Raw genomic sequence first — 20,632 nt, 5'->3', positions numbered from 1 at the left:
TAAACTCTTTCTACAGCGCTGTTTGGCTGTCCTAAAACTTTCAGTCACATTTTGCCTTTTTTTGTTCAGAATTTTAAACATTTCGACCAAAAGTATAGAAAAATTGTTAATTTTTGGTAAGTGTTGAACCAGGTACCACAAATTGTTTTTCTTACAAGGGGCCACGATAAGAAAAAGTGAATGAAAACATGTTTAACACATGCATGCATTTGCTGGTAATTTGGTGCTATCCGCCTGAACAAGATACCCAAGAAATCCTATCTTTCATTCTCACGACAGTAAAATTATTTGACTGTGATTTATGTGTGGCTCCCAGCAGAAGGGCCATGAAGAAATAGGATTTTCTTGATTTAAAATGTGTAACAGTCTTGCATAGTCTTGCACTGAAAATTCCTGAATATCAGTGGTTAGTCTGTTGTAACTTTGCCTTTAACAAACTTTAGTTCCATGCAACTGTATTATTGACTGTAAATAGTGTGCACTTGCATGTTACATTTATGTACGTGCACATGTTTCAACCATCTCATACACCACAAAACACAGTCAATACACCAAATATGGCTGACAGTGAATCTGTTTGCATGGACAACAATAATCGGATTACTGACCTTAATCTAATTAAAACAATGATCCGATTAAGGCATTTATATGAATTGACTAAAAAAAAAAAAAAACAACAAATGTTCTGCATATTCCGGGTTTACATATGAAAGAGCATTGTGATTAATTAATGGAAGCTCATTTCTAAATTAACACCCATAAAACAATAGAATAATAATGAAATTCATACTTTTCCCCACATTTAAATCAAACTTAATATGAATAAAACTTGCTTATCTTTGTTCTTAACAGCAGAAAATGATATATTTAGATGGTGCATTTTACCATGTACAGAATATTACACAGATTTTATTTTCTTATTCATCCGTTCTTAGAAATAGATCTGTAAAATTCACTGCAGTGATTCATTGGAACTAAGATATAAGAGACTGATTTAAACCACTTTTATTTCTTTGATTATTTTTTTTAATCTCTTTCATCGCCCGTTCTTAGCACCGGGTGCCCAGCACCTTTGACCTCCTCATTCTGAAGCCGAGTCCTTTATATACGGTTGTATATGAGGTTGAGTTTTGGATCAGCTTGTGCCAGGACAGCACATCACAGTAGATGGCGCCCTCAAGCACCACCGACACGGCCTAAAGGAAACCTGGACGGATGAAAGCAGCTGACAATATTGATCATATTTGGCCGTATGAAGTGACCCTCAACTAAAAGAAACCATGAGGGTTATTGAGTGTCATTTCGGTTCAGATTCACTTCCACATGCTCACTCTAAACCGCTCATCTCAAATACGGCGTATTCCAGGAGAGGGTGCAGGACAGGTGTATAACCTGCACCGTTAAGGCACAACAAGCAATGGTTCTGGACAGATATGTCCAAAAGTCTTCCTGAGGACATGCAGTCCTCATCACATTCAAAACGAGCTATATTTCAAGGGATTGTAAAAAAAAAAAAAAGCCTCACTTTTAAGGCAACGTTTAATATGTTTTCTATGTTTAACTATGAGTAAAATACGTGTATGACATTTGCTAATCCATTATTTGCTTTAATTTCACATCATCACAACTTTTCTGAAGGTCTGGATGTAATATGTGTGAACAGCAAGTAGATGAAAGGAATTAGGTTTCACTTTAAACTCACAGCTTGACATTTTCAAAGGTGAAATTCTTCTCGGCAGCATTTTTCCGTGTTCTCTGAAACACTTCAAGGTGTTGCAGTCATTTAGAGGGAGATTGTTCTCCGGCTGTTTGGAGACTACCAGCAGCTGCTTTCCGAAACTAAAAACACCAAGCAGGAGGAAGCACCGATTCCTTTACGTGTCACACAAATCCTGCTTTTACATACGTTTAGGAAAATAAACAACCTTTGCTCCCCCGAGAACCTTTCTCCTCTTCCTCTGTGCGGCGTCCTCCCCGTATGAGGGTGTATAAACACGGGCCTCTGTGGATCAGTGCCCACAGAGACAGGATATTAGAGCGATTCCCCCTCACCTCTCCCTCCTGAGCACGCATCACAGGTGAACGCTGGATTCTTTAGAGAAAAAAACTAAAGCAGGGAGGGCATGCAGGGGTCACCTCTGCTCTGTGGCATGCATGTTTAGATGTTTAGCTTCAGCCTCCCAGCCATGGGAGGAATCACAACTCAGTAAAGCAATCATGAAGCGACAGTTCAACTCTCGGCAAACGGCTGTGATTGCACCAAAAAGACAACTCTACCTTTTAGAAGAGGAATGGGTGATATTTTACCGTTCACGATAAACCGTCAAAGAAATTCCCCACGGTAAGAATTTGTGTAAAGCTGATTTATGATTCTGCGTTAAATCCACGCACAACGTACGTGAAGGAAGGAAGGAAGGAAGGAAGGAAGGAAGGAAGGAAGGAAGGAAGGAAGGAAGGAAGGAAGGAAGGAAGGAAGGAAGGAAGGAAGGAAGGATATGAGCCAGGATGGAAGGAAGGAAGGAAGCAAGGAAGGAAGGAAGGAAGGAAGGAAGGAAGGAAGGAAGGAAGGAAGGAAGGAAGGAAGGAAGGAAGGAAGGAAGAAATGAGCCAGAAAGAAAAAAAGAAAGAAAGAAATGAGCCAGAAAGAAAAAGAAAAAAAGGAATGAAGGAAGGAAGGAATGAGCCAGAAAGAAAAAGAAAAAAAGGAATGAAGGAAGGAAGGAAGGAAGGAAGGAAGAAAGAAAGAAAGAAAGAAAGAAAGAAAGAAAGAAAGAAAGAAAGAAAGAAAGAAAGAAAGAAAGAAAGAAAGAAAGAAAGAAAGAAAGAAAGAAAGAAAGAAAGAAAGAAAGAAAGAAAGAAAGAAAGAAAGAAAGAAAGAAAGAAAGAAAGAAAGAAAGAAAGAAAGAAAGAAAGAAAGAAAGAAAGAAAGAAAGAAAGAAAGAAAGAAAGAAAGAAAGAAAGAAAGAAAGAAAGAAAGAAAGAAAGAAAGAAAGAAAGAAAGAAAGAAAGAAAGAAAGAAAGAAAGAAAGAAAGAAAGAAAGAAAGAAAGAAAGAAAGAAAGAAAGAAAGAAAGAAAGAAAGAAAATAAATACGTGTTTGTGTAACAAACATGGCGGATCTGAGTCATTCCAGTTTTGCAGTACAGGTGTAACTCATTTAATTGCTTTCATCAATTTAATTTAATTGTAGTTTGGTGTATTTTAGTAGCATTTAGTATTCTTTAAGAGCAGTGTTTTGGGGGCTCCAAAGACTGAATGTGGTGATACATTTATAGTTAAAAAGGTGGAGTTGAATTGGTATTTTTTTTATCGTCATATTTATCGTTATCGGGATAAATGCCAGAAATTATGGTGATACATTTTTTAGTCCATACCGCCCATCTCTATTTTAGAAGATGGTTTTAGGGAGGGCACGGTAGCCCTGAGAGCCCTGTTAGGACGAGGAGAGTGAGGATAACAGAGTACGATCGTTGGCTGAAACTATTCACCCTCTAATCATGGCATCACTCAAATAAACGCATGTTTTGAAACCATAATCCTTTAAATATTTTCTAAAGCAAACACAGATACAGGCTTATCTGTAGCCGTACGGATGCTGTTCACTCTGCTGCTGCCAATTAGAACCCCAGTTAGTCGTCTAAATCCTCTAATGCAGGAAACAAAAGAGGGATGAACCGGAGTGAAGGGGAGAAGGGTGAATAAATAGCAGAGGTGTGGTGGGTGTAGGTTGAGCGGGAGACGTTTCATAAGCCAGGTATTTTCCCTCAGGTTTCCTGGTCCCAGCTGTTGGGCCGGACACGTTTTTAGCGTGACTTGATTAAGAAATCTATGAGGAAGTCTTTCCCAGTGTGGGCTGAACTCTGCTGGCTGGCTTCATTTGTTTTCACGCCTGTGTTCTTCCCAACATAAATATTTGGAAAGAGCTGCAGACTAACTGGGTCTTCTACTTCTTCTACTCTTTCTCTGTATTACTTTGTTGTTTTTGTCTTTGTGTGATTACTCGTTAGATATCGAAGCCCGGGTGCAACAATTTCCAGCGGGGATCAATAAAGTTCTTATCTTATCTCATCTTACTGCAGAGGTGAAAAAGTTTGAGCGATGACTGCACTTGTAGAAACGGCGGTGTGCTCTAATCCATCTAGAGGTTACTCCAGGTCCCTCAGTCAACATTGTCAGCTTCACTTACACCTGTCATTCCACAGCTCTCACACCACCACATTAGGAAATTATAACCTAATAGCCCATCTCAAACTCATTACTCAAACTCAAATTGTAAGAGTTCAGATCAAAATTGAGATCATCTCACGGCAGTTGAGATGAGGAAAAATGAAAGGCTTGCCAATAAAAAGCCCAATAACTGCTATGCATAAATGTCATATCCCTGGATTGGTAGCTATAATGATAGAGGAGCAGAAGGAGGGGGAGAGGGAGAGGAGGAAAGCCCGGAGTAAGATGAGGGAAGTGCTAGGGATAATGTTAGCATGCCATCTAGTGGTGAAAGGTGGTAGGATTTTGAAGAGCAAGCCTCAGGAAGCCTAAAACAAATGACTATAAACCAACACTATATGATGTTGAAATGTAATTAGACTCCTGATTACACTTGCAATACACCCCGTGTACTGAAACAAGTTAACACCTCAATGACATCAACAACTTATATTTCAGACCTGGAAGACATTCTCTCTGAAAGTCCCGGACAAAGTCACACTGGTGTTAATTTAATCAGACCTTGTTTCTTTTTCCAGAGAAGAATAACGTTATTTTCTACAGCACAAATGTATTCACCCCAATCTGAATCTCATTGATTTCATGCTCTAGTCAGCTGGAACATGAAAGATGCCTACTCAGCAGAGAACTCGACAGCTTCTTTTAAGGAAAGGGTACGCCGTAATGAAGATTAATGTGATGCAAAAGTAAAGGAACTGAATGCCTATTAGTCAATATTCTGGATATAAGTTTTAAATAAAATGCATACCTCCGTTGGTGGGGGGGGCAGGGTTGTGTAAAACACTAAAAACGTGCAGGTGTGAGGGACGGTGCTGCGGCGGGGGAACTTGATCACAAAAGCTGTCGCACCTCCACAGGTTGATGGAAGTGGATTCTCACACATCCTCTGCTAATTTGATATCATGCTTGTTGGAAATGCTGTCTGACTGCTGTCTAATGAATATATGGCATAGAAAGGACCCCAATTAGTGGGCCGGCAAAAGAAGGAGGGGGGGGGGCCATGCCACACCACGGGAACAAACATATCCTGACAGGATCTCTGGGCCGGAGCAGGTAGACAGGTAGATCGCTGCGGAGGCTCACAGAAAATGAATTACCTTCCTGACACATGTCAAAGCCAATCACCGCGAAGCATCCTTTGCTGTTCCCGCGCCCCAAATCCCCGCCGCCACCGCGGCGTTTCATCTGCCAGTGTTAGTATGCACACAGGCCATGCGCCAGCCTCCAAATGTATTCATTTATGCAGAGCCCCTCGGAGAAATCACAGTGTCTTGTTGTCCTTTTTTTCCTCGGCTGTCCAGATGGAATTTGCGTGAATAACATCAGTTTAGTGAGGCAGAAAATAAGTACAGCCTAGCACAGCAGAGGGGACTAGATTACAACCCCCCACCCACCCAGGAAAAAAAAAACAAGTGTCACCTTCATATACTTCTTTCTCCCCGCCTGTGTCCCCTTCTCGTTTTCTTTTTCAGTTCTATTGAAACTTGCAGGGGGGGGGGGGGTGACAGAGTCCCAGACATTTAAAGCGTTCGCAGTAATTAGTTTGTATTATCATGCATTGCAGGTGCAATTAAACTGAGGTATTAAATCAAAGAATCAAGAAAAGGGTAAGCGGCCATCGAGGGAGCGCAGCCTCTGCTCATTTATCCTCGTTTTGTTTTGCTTCTATAACCCAACTAACTGCATTCATTTCAGATGTACTTCTGAAAGAAGCAAGTCCATCCTGAACAAGTAATTGACTAAGATGAAAGTGAGAGGGGAAGAAAAAAAACGGTGAATCAATACTTCCAACTTCAATAAAGCCCAAGAGAAATTAAATGGCTTCAGTCACAAGAGTGCGAGTGAGGAAAGCCTCGGCATCCATTTAACCTATCCAAAAGGACAAGGAAAAAGGGAAAAATATGAAATAAAATCTCTGCGCAGTTTTCAAAGGGGCTGAGTCGTCGTCTTAAGTACAAACTACTGAAGTAGACTTTTACAAGATTTACAATTACCGGATAATAGACTTCGCCACAAGTGCATGATCTGCATTAGAGCAGTAATTACAGGTTGTCATCACAACCCCACGTCAGTGACAGGCAGTAATGAAAACATCTGAATAAATCCTACCTCCCGGAGAACTGTACTCCAGTATCCTCGATACAGACCTCGAGCGCCCTGCACAGAAAACAACAAACACGATGTGGTTCAGATAAAAAGGAAAGAAAAACACAAGAAATGGATTCATATTCAATTAACAAGAACCAAAAACAACACCAATAAGCCACAACATCAAAACCACAGTGAGCAGCTTCACTTTGTGCAGAATAGTCATCCCTGGCCCTTCGGGGCAGTGACATGGCACTTCATGTGGTGTCTAGGGAGATACTTAGGGTGGGGCCTCGGCGGCTCAGGCTTGTTCTGGCAGATTCCAAAGATACTACGTTAAATAGGGATCTGGGGAGTTAGAGGTGCAATATAGTGCATCTTTAGGTGGTATAGGTCAATGCAACGTCCACATGAAGGCCAGGACACGGGCTTTTCTAACTGAATATTGCCTTTTTAACAGAGGTGTCAAGTAACGAAGTACAAATACTTCGTTACCTTACTTAAGTAGAAATTTTGGGTATCTATACTTCACTGGAGTAATTATTTTTCAGACGACTTTTTACTTTTACTCCTTACATTTTCACGCAATTGTCTGTACTTTTTACTCCTTACATTTTAAAAACAGCCTCGTTACTCTATTTCATTTTGGCCTTTAAAAGAAACTATCCAGTTAAATTGCTCCATCCGGATAGAGTGAATTTGGTTGTGGTTGTTTCAGATGTTCTTGTCCAGTTTTGTTCTTACATCCGTTCCCTCAGATTCCTGCAACTAAACTTGGATGTACATTCCAATAAAGGTTAGGATAAATGATAACATGCCTCTGAAGTTTGACTTTTTGCACCATTACAATACTTATAGGCAACTAGTCATCATATCTCCTGCTCTCTGAAACACATGTTAATGCTCAATAGTACACATATATGGTTCTTTAATATATTTGCATTATACTAAGATGCATTCATTTACAATGGCTTTTGTCCTTAATGGCTTTTTTCCCCCTTACATTACTTTTACTTTTATACTTTAAGTAGTTTTGAAACCAGTACTTTTATACTTTTACTTGAGTAAAAAACTTGAGTTGATACTTCAACTTCTACAGGAGTATTTTTAAACTCTAGTATCTATACTTCTACCTGAGTCATGAATGTGAATACTTTTGACACCTCTGCTTTTTAAAAGAAAATCAGTATTAAACAGACACCGTCCCTCAGAGGTTTTACGTTGTGGTTGATTTGTGTAAACAGCAGCTTTTAATGTTTCACAGCTACTAATTACCAGAAGAAAAGCTTGCTTTCCCTTGTGTGTGAAACCAAAGTTCATTATTACAGCTTCTTATTAACATGGCCTCGGGGCGATGCTTATGATTTACCTAAAATGAGATTTTGCACATTAGCTGCTGAGAGCTGGGCTAGGGTTAAGCTGGTGGCATAATTGAACTAAAGCTCTCGCCTGCACTTGTCTTAAAACCCTCTCCAACCAAAGCCTTTGCGTAGATTAGAATTGGAGCCCCCAAGTCTGACTATTTCTGCAACTTTCTTAAATTACAACCAGGGAGTTTCTACAGGGACAGAACTGAGAGCGTTTTACACAACCATTGCTGCCATTTACATATTCAAAATGCCACCCATTAAAGTGCATGAATGAGTCATTCTTACTTGTGACTATAGTTTATCTGGGTTTAGGACTTCTACTAACTCCAGTTGACTTATTTCTCTTGGACGGAGAAGCTCAGAGCCAACTACTCCTACCTCTTGGCATTAACAAGTGTAGCAGCTTTGTTACCATCAAGATGGACAAAATAGGCAAGACAGCAGTAAAAAACTGACATCATTATCCGGGAAAACACTAACTGCCCAATACCTCTTCTCTTAGTGTTGCCAGCAGCATGTTGTAGGTGGAGGAGGAGGGACAGGCCTGTGTTCTTTGCTTGACTACTTCAGTCGGTACCCGGATCAAACACGCCACCTGTAAGGAAGACGAAGGAAACATATTAGTTGAATTTTTCATAAAAAATGTGTGGGGGGGGGAAAGACATTTAGTGAGACTTAGGAATGGGCGATATTTTACCGTTCACGATATACCGTCAGAATTTGTCATCTTGCGGTAAAAACGATAAATTCCCGTTGATGACGTTTTTGTGCAACAAACATGGCGGAAGGCGGATCTGAGAGCGAGGAGCTCGTTGTTAAACGAGTCTCCAGCTCTGGAACTGGTTTGGATTTAAAAAGAGTGACGAGGAGCAAACATCATCTATTATGTGCAGAGTCTGCAAAAACAGAAGGAAATGGTTGTTACATTTTGATATAACGTTTGACTATTAGGAAAAAAAATTGCAATAGTACCGTATCTCATTTGTGGCATGTTCCAACCACAGGTTAATTTGCACATTTTATTTATATTAGAAGAGGTCATCATTGATTGGGTTTTATTTTCAGTGAACTTTTATTTATTTGTCCTGTTTCTTTATTTATCAGGTTGTATTTTTTTCTACTTTGTGATTTTATAAGCTAGGAAAACTACAGTTTGAATAAATGTTGAATCTGATCTTACATTTCAAACTTGTTTCATTTGAGTCATTCCAGTTTTGCAGTACAGGTGTAACTAATTTAATTGGTTTTTAATAATTCAATTTAATTGGTGTAGTTTAGTAGTATTTAGTATTCTTTTAGAGCAGTGATTTGGGGGCTCCAAAGACTGAATGTGGTGATAGATTTATAGTTACAAAGGTGGAGTTGAATTGGTATTTTTTTATCGTCATTTCTATCGTTATCGGGATAAATGCCAGAAATTATCGTGATACATTTTTTAGTCCATACCGCCCATCCCTAGTGAGACTATATAATACTAGATCCCATCTAGGTGCCCTTTTGCTGCTCGTGGTAAACCCTCCGCAGGCGTTTACGACATGGCAGGTGGCCATGTTATGGTAGAACACGAGGAGAGCACTCACATGGAACTGGCAGACTAACAACTGCTTTAGTCGCTGTGCAACTTTAATGTGCCAATTAACAAACACACAGGTGTCACGACACCTTCGCAACAGTTTCCATGTCTACAAAGGTCATCAGGTAAACGTGTGCATCTGCGTCTAAAAGAACACAACTGCTGTCAAACACGCTGATGGATTCAGACACACATGCACACTCCAGTAACCACACTCTCTGCTCAAGTTCCAACCCATCCACCATATGTCAACAAAAATATGGACTGCCAACAGCTAGTGAAGATAGACATGAATATTTATGCCTCCTAAAGACAGAAATGCAGGCACAGCTGCCCACCTGGCGACTTGATTTCATATTTATCCTGCATCGGTGTGGAAATACCAACTAACGGCAAGCAATCTTGCAGAGCGATTGGGGAGACGCCCTCCCCCTGTGACTCCCCAGAGTCCCACAGATGCCCGTCTGCCGGTGCCACCTTCGCCACGGCAACATAAAGTGGGGAGGGACGGAGAGAGAGAGAGTGATGAGATGAAATGCATCCTTTTTTCCGCTGTTGCTCCATCTCCATTCAGCTATCCATACTGATTTAGCAGCGCGGGCCCCAGCATAAGGCTCCCTGGCAGTGAGGGAGAGAGCGACACCATAACAGCTGTTCGGAGAAGCATTTCAGACGGACACTTGTCCTCTGTCATTCTCTCAGCTCCACACCAAAGGAGCCTTCTGAGCATGTGCATATGTAGAGCAGAAAACCAGAGAAAACACATCAAGAAGAGGCTGGAAATGAAATTACAGACCAGCTGAGATAAATGAAAAGCTGGATGGGAAAATATTCTGGTTTGTTATGCTAATAACTAACAAAAAAAACACCTAATCCCAGTGACTTCTGATTGGGTTCATTTCTCCTCTCCTCTCTTCTGCAGGGAAGACCATATCCTCCATCTTTTTTTTAATACACTCAAAGATAAACTGCATAAAAGTAAAAACAAATGAAGTGAATGAGCCTCAATGAAGAGCTCTGTACGCTTCATATTCATATTTTTGATAAATTGGAGAATGGTCCACGTGCAGCTTAACCGCGGTGCAATACTGCCACCAAGTGTCCAGACCTGCACCTGCAGGCCTCCCCCATCAACCCGGGCTGGATCTGGGTGGCGTTTCATTTGACGTCTCCGTTGGTGAAGTGACCATTTGTAATAGATGGTGCATCGTGTTTATCCCGAACCAATTCTCCAAGAAGGAGCATAATAAGACAGTCACACGGAGGGAAAGTGGCTATGACACGTAATTACTAGCAAAACCGTCCAGGGGGGGCTTCCATTTAAGTCGGCCTCTCTTTACTGCAGCAGGAAAGCCAGAATGAGACAGAGAGATTACAGCAAATGCATTAGAGACACAAGTTATTTGGAAGTAATTTGCCCACCTAGTCGTGGGGAGAATGATGCCGATGAAAGATCAAGTATATTTGCAATATTTTCCAAACGGAGGCTGACGAGAGGGACCGAGATCTTGAGTCAAAGCTCAAAAGGATAAAATAAATCTTCTTAATGGAGTCAGAAAGGAAGTATATACAGAAAGACAGACAAAAAAAAAAGAAGAGATGTCTTTTTCACTAAAATAGTTTCTCCTCAATCTAAACTTGTTTTGCTGGCCTGTACGCTTATTATGAATTAAGTGGCAGGTTTTGAACATTCTTGCTACCATTCATCTTTATTTACAAGCTCTTGGATTATAAGCAGACTTCGTGGAGAAACTACCTGCCAGAAACTGACACCTTTCAGTTTTTCCGCTGCTTCTTGACGTTAATCCAAATGACAGAGTGCATTTTCAATTTTGAGCACTGGCAAACGACTAGGAAAGAAGGTGTCACTCCATCATCACCCAACGATGGGCAGGAATGCTAAATTAGCAGAGACTCAGCACATTCGTGGCATCGCCAGTAAATCAGTCTACAGATTGAGTCATTAATCCCCCAATCCTCTCTTCCTTTGCTCCACCCCTCTTTAACCATCAGAGGCCGTCAGAACAAAGTCAGCCAGAACCAGGATCGCCATCTGCCCCCACAAACATTAACTAGTTTAAATGGACTTAGACCGAAAACGTTACTCAGGAACCACTCTGTACATCAATTACACTCCAGATCATTAAAACTCACTGCAGTATCCAGAGGACTAAAGTGACGGAAATGTTAAAAAGACGACGGCAGAAGGAGAGGGAGGAAAAAGGTCATGACGAGAATGGGATGGAAAGGGGACACTTGCGAGCCTCCGACTCTGAAACAACAGCCAATAAATCACAGAGCGCGGAGCTGCTCAAAGGCGATGCATGGATTATTTCTCAGTGCCAAGTTAAGTGGTTGCCAGTTTCTCCCCCCAAAACTCCTCCCTTGCGCTCCCTTCCTTCTCACTGTCCCCTATCTTGTCATGTCACGCTGTATTTTGCCAAACATCCTCCCACAGACATGTTGCAGTGAAAGGAGGAGGAGGGTTGTGGATGCGAGAAAAGCCCCGCCGCCCGGCCTTGACAAATGAGCTTTCAGGTTAGACGTCGAGCGAAAGGGAATGAAGATAAATCTGGTCTAATGGCTAGATAACAGCCTGCTAGAGCCTGACAGACGCCATCAGCTTACACATTCTTTATAGGAGCGTCCCACATCTGCAGGGGCACAAACACCCCGGGATTTTTCCTCAGATATCCCCAACTCTTTTTGCTTGAACTTCTTAACCCCCTTCCCTTTTTTTTCCGTCTTTTTTTGTTCACAAGCAATGCAACTCATTAACTCGGGTGCCTATTAGTACTAATGGGAGTAGTTAGGAATTTTTAAGTAGGATTCAGCAGCCCCAGAAAGTCTCCTCTGCTGTAATGAAGCATCTTCTCCTCCACCACCCGTTGTCATATCGTCTGTTCAACACAGATCTGTAGTTCTATCCCCCCCCACCCACTTATTACTATTGGATGTGCTTGAGTTTGTGCATTTCCTGATTGGACTTTTTCTGACTTTCATTTACCTAAGACAACCAAATGAAGCCCCGTGAAATTAACTTACTGATGTGACGTCTTTTTTTTAATCACCATTCAGTTTTCTTTTAATTCTACACCAAAGTCTCATGTGGCAAAAATGTTTATTTTTTTATCTCTACTGTTTTAAACCGGACCTGTTGCATCAGCAACGGTGGCGTTTCTTGGTGTCGCACGTGTGTTGTTCAGTTCCAATCAATTTAATTGACTTAATCCCAGAGGAAAACGTGCACAGTGACCATCAACAATCTGATAGTCCGTGTAAACAGCCACCGTAGAAGGTTATACCCTCTCTTGCAGTCAGTATTGGAGTGACATCTCTAACCTGTCACATATCTGTGTAAGAAACTTGTGCCATAATTTGCCAATATCTGGAAGCAAACTCTGAGTTTCCCATCTCATAGTTCTGAGTTGGACTTTGTTGAACCTTTGTTGTCTGTATTTTATCTGCCATGATATCACTCATCTCCATTCAGCTTTTAGAGCACTTTTCAAATCAACTTCAACACAAAGTGCTTTAGAGAGTAAAAATAGAAGAATACTCATATTCAAGTATTAAAGTGTAATTTTGGGGCCACTCAAGTAGCAGCCTGTTGTAGCTTCTCTGTAAAACTGTTCGTGCATTTGTTTCCTCTTGGGATTTCCTACTCAGCTTTTTTCTGTTTGGTGTACGATTTTTTAAATGTTTTCTTAATAGTTTTACGCTGGTTTGGATTCTGTCCTATTCATGGATTAACAAAGCAGCTAATAACCTGACTAAACCATAACAGGGTTAGGCTGAAGAGGAGAGTTCAGGGATTTGGAGTAAGAGAAAAGTCGAACGCAAGCAGGAAGAGTATGAATTTGTTTAATTTAAATGTATTATCCGCTATTTGGATTTGTCCGTTTTGGAGGATGTGGACACACTAAACAGCCCAGCAGAAGTGGGACGGGAGCGCTGCTTATCGACACTGTGCAGCGTGACCCTGGACAGGTGACTGTGGAGGAGCAGCCTGGCGTTCCAGATGTTCAACTGCTGGCTTTAAGTGTCATACCTCAACACTGCACGTGACTTTATCTGTACAGTTGCTTCCAGGCAACAAATGCAACAATCCTACGGATTCGTGATGATTTCTGGAGGTTTCAGCTAAGCTTCTCTCTCTGCTATGCTTCCTAAGTGTTCCCTAAGATTTTCAAGCAACATATATTCTAATTTTCAGAAAATGTTTCACTGCAACATATAATTCCTCCTTTTGGGATTAATAAAGTATAACTCAATTCCACTCAATTAAGAGAAAGTCAGACAGACAGACAGACAGACAGCTCTCACGCATGTCCACACAGCTTTAATAATAAGTACGTGATAAAAGCAGCAACGTTTTGCTTCTGAAAAATTAAAGAAAATGTGTCAACCACTTTATTAGTAATGCAATTGTGAACTGAATTTTTATTAACTTTCAATTGACTTGCTAATAGTTTAAGTGCCAGACAGACACTTCTAGCAGGCTGAGCTGCTGCCACTTCTGTTAAAGCCTCAGTTAAAATAACTGAATTAAAATTCATTAACAATGACTGAGGAAAGACATAATCATACGTGGCAGCAATTGCATCACAGTGCAGGTGTTTAGGCCTTTCATACGACCCCAGAAAGCACACGGGTAAGCTCTTCGTGGCTAAGCCTGCAGATTAGACCCTTTGAACAAAGCGAGTTCAGCTGCCAGAATGCAGCGGGACCCCGTCCCTGCTTTACTCACCTCCAATCTGTGGATTTATGCCTTTGATGCGCTTAAACATAGCACTGGGTTGAAGGTAGTGGCAACCTCTGCCTCACCTTTCACACCCCTCTCCCCTAAGCCACGGACAAATCCTGAAAATATTAAAAAGAGCCTTTGCTCTCTTGACTTATCCAGCTCTTGCAACAATTGACTGTGAGAATACGAACTAAATTCCAGCTAATCCGATCAAATCTGCTGTTCTTTTCTGAGGGCTTGGATGCTGAAAGACTAATAATAAATTCAAGCAACCTGAACATGCACCGATGCGGAATCATTCCATTTCATGAACTTCTAACACTTGGCTAAATGACATCCATTGAAAAGTCATGAATACTGAAGAGGAAGTATTTTGCACACAGTTATGCCTATAGCCTCGGTCTCCATACTCCTTTTCATGCCTATGTGAATACAAGTGGCCCCCATGCGCCTCGGATGCTGGTTCTCTTCAAGAGACTGGGTTAAGACGGCCGAAGACACTACACTGCTCCTCGTTGGTTTCAAGCCTGAATTCCTCCAGACTAAAGTGGCTGAGTCCGGGGGTCTGTACTGGGAACGTAAACAAGTCAATAGGCAGTAATGAGATCTTATTTACCCAGCTGGTGAGAAAAATACTGCAGCAGTCCTAAGGAAGCTCCCTTAACTCACCCAGCTGGACCCTTGAGGCCAAGAACCAAAACAAACCCCCTCCCCCCATCCTTCGCTGCCCCGTTGAAGAGCAGTGTGTGAAGTTTAAAAAAAAGGCAACAGCATTACCACACATGCCATCGGTGTTCATTTGGACAATACAAGAAACGAGTAGTGATGCACCGAAATGAAAATGTGTGGACGAAACCGAAACCGAAACCGAAAATAATAATAAACACTTGGCCGAATACCGAATAACATACCGAACATGGTTCTTCGCAGTTTTTCCATTTATTTTGCCAATTTTTTCCACCACTGCATATATCAAATAAATGTGCTTTAGGCATGCTTTTCAAAGAAAAAAATGTTTTACAAAATTACAAGGTAGAAATATTTATTGAACATGAACAACTGAACATTTCCCAGCATTTTTTTTTTTTTAAAGATTTTTTTGGGCTCTAGTGGCCCTTTATTCAAGCTGCAGATATGAAAGGGGTAGAGAGAGATCGGGGATGACATGCAACAAAGGTGCAGGCTGGGATTCGAACCTGCGACCGCTGCAGGAGGACTGTAGCCTCAGTATATGAGCCGCTTGCTTAACCCACTGCGCCACCGAGCGGCCCCATTTCCCAGCATTTTTTAAATATTCCAGCAGACATACCAACAAAGCACAATAGCTTAAAATAAATATATTGGCAAAATAATTTTTTTGGCCATCTTTGAGCTCACATTAGGCCTATAACTGACTGCTGAAAAATTGTAACATAGGCCTTAAAACAAAAAAAAAAATGCATTTAATGCATTAAAGTGCATTGTAAAAAAAGTGAAAAAGATAAAACAAAATAAAGAAAAAGAAAATCACTCCCTTTCCCATACAAGTATTAATGGGAAAGGGATTGATTTTCTTTTTATGTATTTTGTTTCATCCACTTCTTTTGCGTCATCTAAACATGCCTTTATTAATTGTTAGTTTTTTTTCCCCACCTATTCCACCGAACACCGAAAGTGTTTTTTTTTGCTATTTTCGGCCGAACAATTTCGGTTACCGAACATTCGGTGCATCACTAGAAACAAGGGAAAGGGCAAGTGCATCAGACAGCCGGCTATCTAAAGACGGGAGAGGGAGAGGAAATAAGTGACGCCTGCACAAATAAAAACAACTTTAAGCTTCCCTGGTAGAGAGTTACGACTCCACGCGTGAAGGGGACAACAGATGGAAGAACGAGGGACAAGAAGACTCACTGTTTCTCCCAGGGAGGCAGCCACCATGTGGGTGACAGGTGCCATGTGCGGGGCTGCAAGTGCTCCACCGGTGCCGAGCAGGGACTTGGTGCACTCATAGGTGGCAAAGAAAGCAGCGGCTGAAACCAAGCAGAAACACAGCCGTTTAAGGCCCATTAGTCAACCAGTTTAGAGCAATTAATATCCATCACTTCTGCTGACAGGGTTTGAAGGTGTGAATGCACACGTGTATGCGAAGGTCTCTACATTTACAGCCCACATAAAGCTGGGATAATTAAGTGAGTATCATTTGGACGGTTTCTTACAGCCACTAGCTAAATAAATCCATGCTGAAAGATTAGCTATACTAAAAATATATTAGTGCAATAGCTCTGCTTTGTCAAACTAATTGAAAACCTAATGGAAGAGGCTCAGGATTAGTTATACCGACTCGTTAAATAGTACATTTATGTAGTAGTTGGCTGAAGGATCATCACATGCCAGTGCTTCTACTTGCACTCCATAACTACCAGATACTGCCGCATGAATACGTTAAATCACGTTAAATCCACTTCTACTCAAAAGTCTGTATGGAAATGCAGATAAATGACAGATTAAATAGAAAGATTTGATTTGGTGCATCAGCAAAGAAGGTTTTTTTTTCCTTTCTTGAAACCAATTCTCAACAGGCTGACAATGACTTAGGTTCAATTGATGTAAAATAAAGACAACTGGTAATAATATTTCAAAAATTATGGAGAAAAGAAATGAAACACTCCTGAAAGTCAAGAAAAGAACCCCATTCTTATGTTGATAATGAATTCTGATACGTTTCAGTCACTGAATCAATAAATACGTGTTGTCCAGCCCCCCAGTGAAGCAACCCCAAACCATGGCATGTCCACTGCCGTGCTTCACAGGGAGGAAGAGGATGTTTTTCAAAATACTTACCTTTGGTGAGCACCTAACTTATCGACTTTTATTACCGTTCAACCGCTCTACCTTTGGGTGATGTATATATAGCATATTCTAAAAGTCCTGGGGCCGGATTCACAAAACATTCTTAAGAAAAAAAATCTTCTTATGTGTCATTTTTTGTTCAGAAAAAAGAGAAGAAGTCATATTCTCCAAAAAAGTTCTTAAGTATTTTCTCAACTTTCTTCTTAAGTTTCTTCTTAAGAAAAAACTTAAGAATAAATGGTATTCTTGAAATAAAAGTTCTCAAATTTGTTCTCGACTTTTTTCTTAACTTTAAAAGGGAAAGTTTCGTTTTTTACAACCTGGAACTTATTTCTTGCATTTTTTATGGTCGTATACTCACCCAGAAAAGTTTGGTGTCATTTGGAGTCCTTCGGAAGATATTAGGAGTTTTTTGCGAGCCGCTTCTCCATATAATGGTAACGAATGGGGGCACAGCGGGACACAGACGATGCAGCATCTAAATAACACATTATTGCCACGAAACTCGTTCATTTCTTTTATGAATCACTAGATCTGCTTTTGGGCATCTTCCAGGACCTGTTGTCTACATCCGGGGCTGTGTGTGTAACAAATAAATCAGTTTGTAAACAAGACCTCTGAACTCATGACGTCATCTCTGTGTGCGCACTCTGTCCTCCGTTCAGTGAGCTCTTCAGCCGTATACTCTGGCTCAAAACGGTAAGGACGTCCATCATATTCAAAGTCGTCGTCCACAACCTCAGAATTTGACAAATATTCAGACATGTTTCAAATAACTATCAGTAAACTAACAGTAGCGAACTCCAGCTGTAGCTGTAGCAGCTTCTTTGTTACACACACAGCCCCGGATGTAGACAACAGGTCCTGGAAGCAGATCTAGTGATTCATAAAAGAAATGAACGAGTTTCGCGGCAATAATGTGTTATTTAGACGCTGCATCGTCTGTGTCCCGCGGTGCCCCCATCCGCTACCATTATATGGATAAGCGGCTCGCAAAAAACTCCTAATATCTTCCGAAGGACTCCAAATGACACCAAACTTTTCTGGGTGAGTATACGACCATAAAAAATGCCAGAAATAAGGTCCAGGTTGTAAAAAACGAAATGTTCCCTTTAAGACAACCTTGACCTGTCTTAAAATTTCTTCTGTGAAAAGGTAAGCCTCTAATATCACCTTTTTCAACACATTTTAGACAAGTTTAGACTAGTAGGTCTAATAGTTTGGGGATATACTTTGTAATTAATTACAAAAAGAGCCTGTTAACTGTTTGTTAGCATGTTAGTTAGCATGGTAGTTAATCATTATTAATTTTCCACAATAGTATTTTTTTTTCGCACATTAATCTCATCCACCATAACCTCAAGCTCCTGCCTTGAAAAGTTCCTGCATCTCTTTTTCTCCTCTGACTGACGGTTAAGACGCAAACTACCTGTATAAATGTTGTTTGTTGGCGCGTGCAATGCAATGACATATTTTAAGAAGTTCTTCAGTAGGAAAAATAAGAAATTCGTAAGAAATGACAGTTCTTAAGACGGTTCTTAAGAAAATATTGAGGAATTGCACTTAAGAACTTTCTTATGAACTTCTTAATTTTAGATCTTAAGACATTTCTTAAGATTGTTCTTAAGAACATATTGGTGAATCCGACCCCAGGTCTTTGTTCACTGGCTACGAAGATTTGTTTTTTCTTACTTTAGTGAAATTACTTTCTGAGTGCAGATGCAAACATTTTGTCACCAACAACAGCAACTATAGTTGCAGATCATCACAAACAGGAATTAACGCTGAACTTGCAGGAAGTTGAGCCATCATCGTGAGAGTGTTACCATTGGGAAAGGAGCCGACAGCAGCAGATGGGACCCCGGCGTAGATGCCCCTGAAGCCCCCGGCCTGGTGGAAGCCCTGCTGACTCTGGAGTCTCGTCTTAATGGTGTCCAGGGGGAACAAGGTCAGATCCACGCACACCCCAGCACAGCCTCCGCCCTGCAGAGCCAGTCACTTTGTAAAACACAGCGCTGAAAATAAAACCTTATAAACCCTGTTGTGGATGTGGCACTCAAATGCTGCACTTAAACAACACGTTCAATTTGTATATTTAGTATTAAAAGACAGCAGACACTTTACTTCTACATCATCACAAGGATATGTGCCAAAAACGTCTGTGATTAATAGGTGAAAATGGTGAAGTACGAGCTTCACAGAGTACATTCCTTAATGATGTGTTCATAGCAAACACAAAGCTGACTACACAAATGGCACAATTAGGCCCAATCCCAATTCAACTTCACTCGCCCTTCTTTTCTCCACTCGCACTTCTTTTCTTCCCTAACCCCTAAAAAAGGGATCAAGTACCTAAGTGGTTGGAAAACAAGAGTGGAAGTGAAAACTCCTTCACAGCTGCAAAATCTGACTAAATGATCAAACTCATGACACCCAGGGTGATGATCTTGCAGAAAAAGTGACAAATGCACCAGCTTAGAGAGATTGTTTTTGAGAATGATACTGAAGAACATCATCAGGAGGGTGAAAAGAAAGTGAAAAGGATGAACGACACAACTCTCAAAGACATTCCAAAAGCAATAGGTCTTGCACTAAACTGTCCTCAGAGCTTTGCAGTTTAAAAGGTCGTAACTCCATGAACGGTGACTATAAAGACGCGAGCATCCGCGCTGCCGAGTGTCTGGCATCAGGTGTTGCCAGCTGTGCACTCCAGCTGCAGCCCCAGAATGGATTCTGGCGCGTTCAGTTAAGAGGATCTACTGGATGTTTTTGAAGCATCTTTTAAGATGCAAATGTTTGTCTTGTTTAGTGATAGCTTAGCAATTTCCATAGAGGATGTCAGTAAAAGATACCAAATATTTGCTTCCCATTTAATTAAGAGAGGAGAGCCGTACTCCTGTACAGATGTGCACCCTCAGCCGTATGTTTGTTGGTTTGAATTTTTGTTTTGTTTAGTCTTCTATTTCCTATTTTTGTCTCTTTGTTTAATTACAATGGTACAAATGAGCTTTGTGTTTGTTTTTTCATTTAATTTAATATGAGAGAATGTTTTATTATTTTTTTAAGGCTTCACTTAGCTGTCAGCACAAACCAGCAAACCTTTGGATCCTTGACACTGTGTATTTGTGTGAAGATGCCTTTTTTTCCCTCCTCCATCCCAGTGTTATCCTCTTTTGGAAAAATTGGCACCTTATAACAACTATGGTGCCAACGGTGTTAACCAAAGTCCAATTCCCTGTTTGATATGTTCAAACGTTGTCATTAAAGCTGATTCTGATTCTGATCCCAGTTGCCTCTTATAACAACTGATTGAGGCTTATGAAATTATGTTACACATCCCAAACACTGACATGTGTGCAAATATCTAATCACTCTCCAAGGTCAGACGACATCTCTGGGTGTCCTCTGTCTTTCTCTATCTGGGTTCATAAACACATGCACAAATGGTACAGCGAGGTCAAACACATTTAACCTCTTCACCCTGAGACTAAAAAAAGTGTGAATGTTCCTTTGTGGTGATTTGATGATGCCTCAAATAAAACATGAACTTAGGCTTGCATTTTTCTCAGCTGTAATGTTCAGTTATTAAAGCTGGGAACCAGCTCCCAATTTGTGTTTGGGATGCAGAAATCCTCTCTACTTTAAACACTAGGCTTCAAGCTCTCTCTTTTGACAAAGCTTACACTTAGGGCTGGATAAGGTCCTTCAGTTCTGCTGCTACAGGCCTCGTGTGCTAGTTCCTCACTCTACTGTCTTTACTCTTCTTGGATGTAATTGGCCTAATTATTGCAGTTAAGAT

General features: G+C 40.9%; 1 protein-coding gene across 1 annotated transcript in view; it reads right to left on the bottom strand.

Annotated features, from left to right (window-relative positions):
- Positions 1-18,828, bottom strand: part of slc25a26 (solute carrier family 25 member 26) — a gene marked incomplete at its 5' end in the record, with an annotated part of 67,734 nt that extends 48,906 nt beyond the window's left edge. Inside the window, 4 exons of the mRNA XM_061728306.1 lie at positions 6,336-6,383; positions 8,175-8,279; positions 15,895-16,013; positions 18,660-18,828. Coding sequence (XP_061584290.1) covers positions 6,336-6,383; positions 8,175-8,279; positions 15,895-16,013; positions 18,660-18,828 — 441 coding nt within the window. The remainder of the gene's footprint in view (positions 1-6,335; positions 6,384-8,174; positions 8,280-15,894; positions 16,014-18,659) is intronic.
- Positions 18,829-20,632: the final 1,804 nt, after the last annotated feature.

Source organism: Cololabis saira, chromosome 8 (genome assembly GCF_033807715.1).
Source record: "Cololabis saira isolate AMF1-May2022 chromosome 8, fColSai1.1, whole genome shotgun sequence".
NCBI classification, from domain to species: domain Eukaryota; kingdom Metazoa; phylum Chordata; class Actinopteri; order Beloniformes; family Belonidae; genus Cololabis; species Cololabis saira.
Note: the sequence above shows the minus strand (reverse complement) of the source record. Positions and strands in the feature narration are given on the sequence as shown.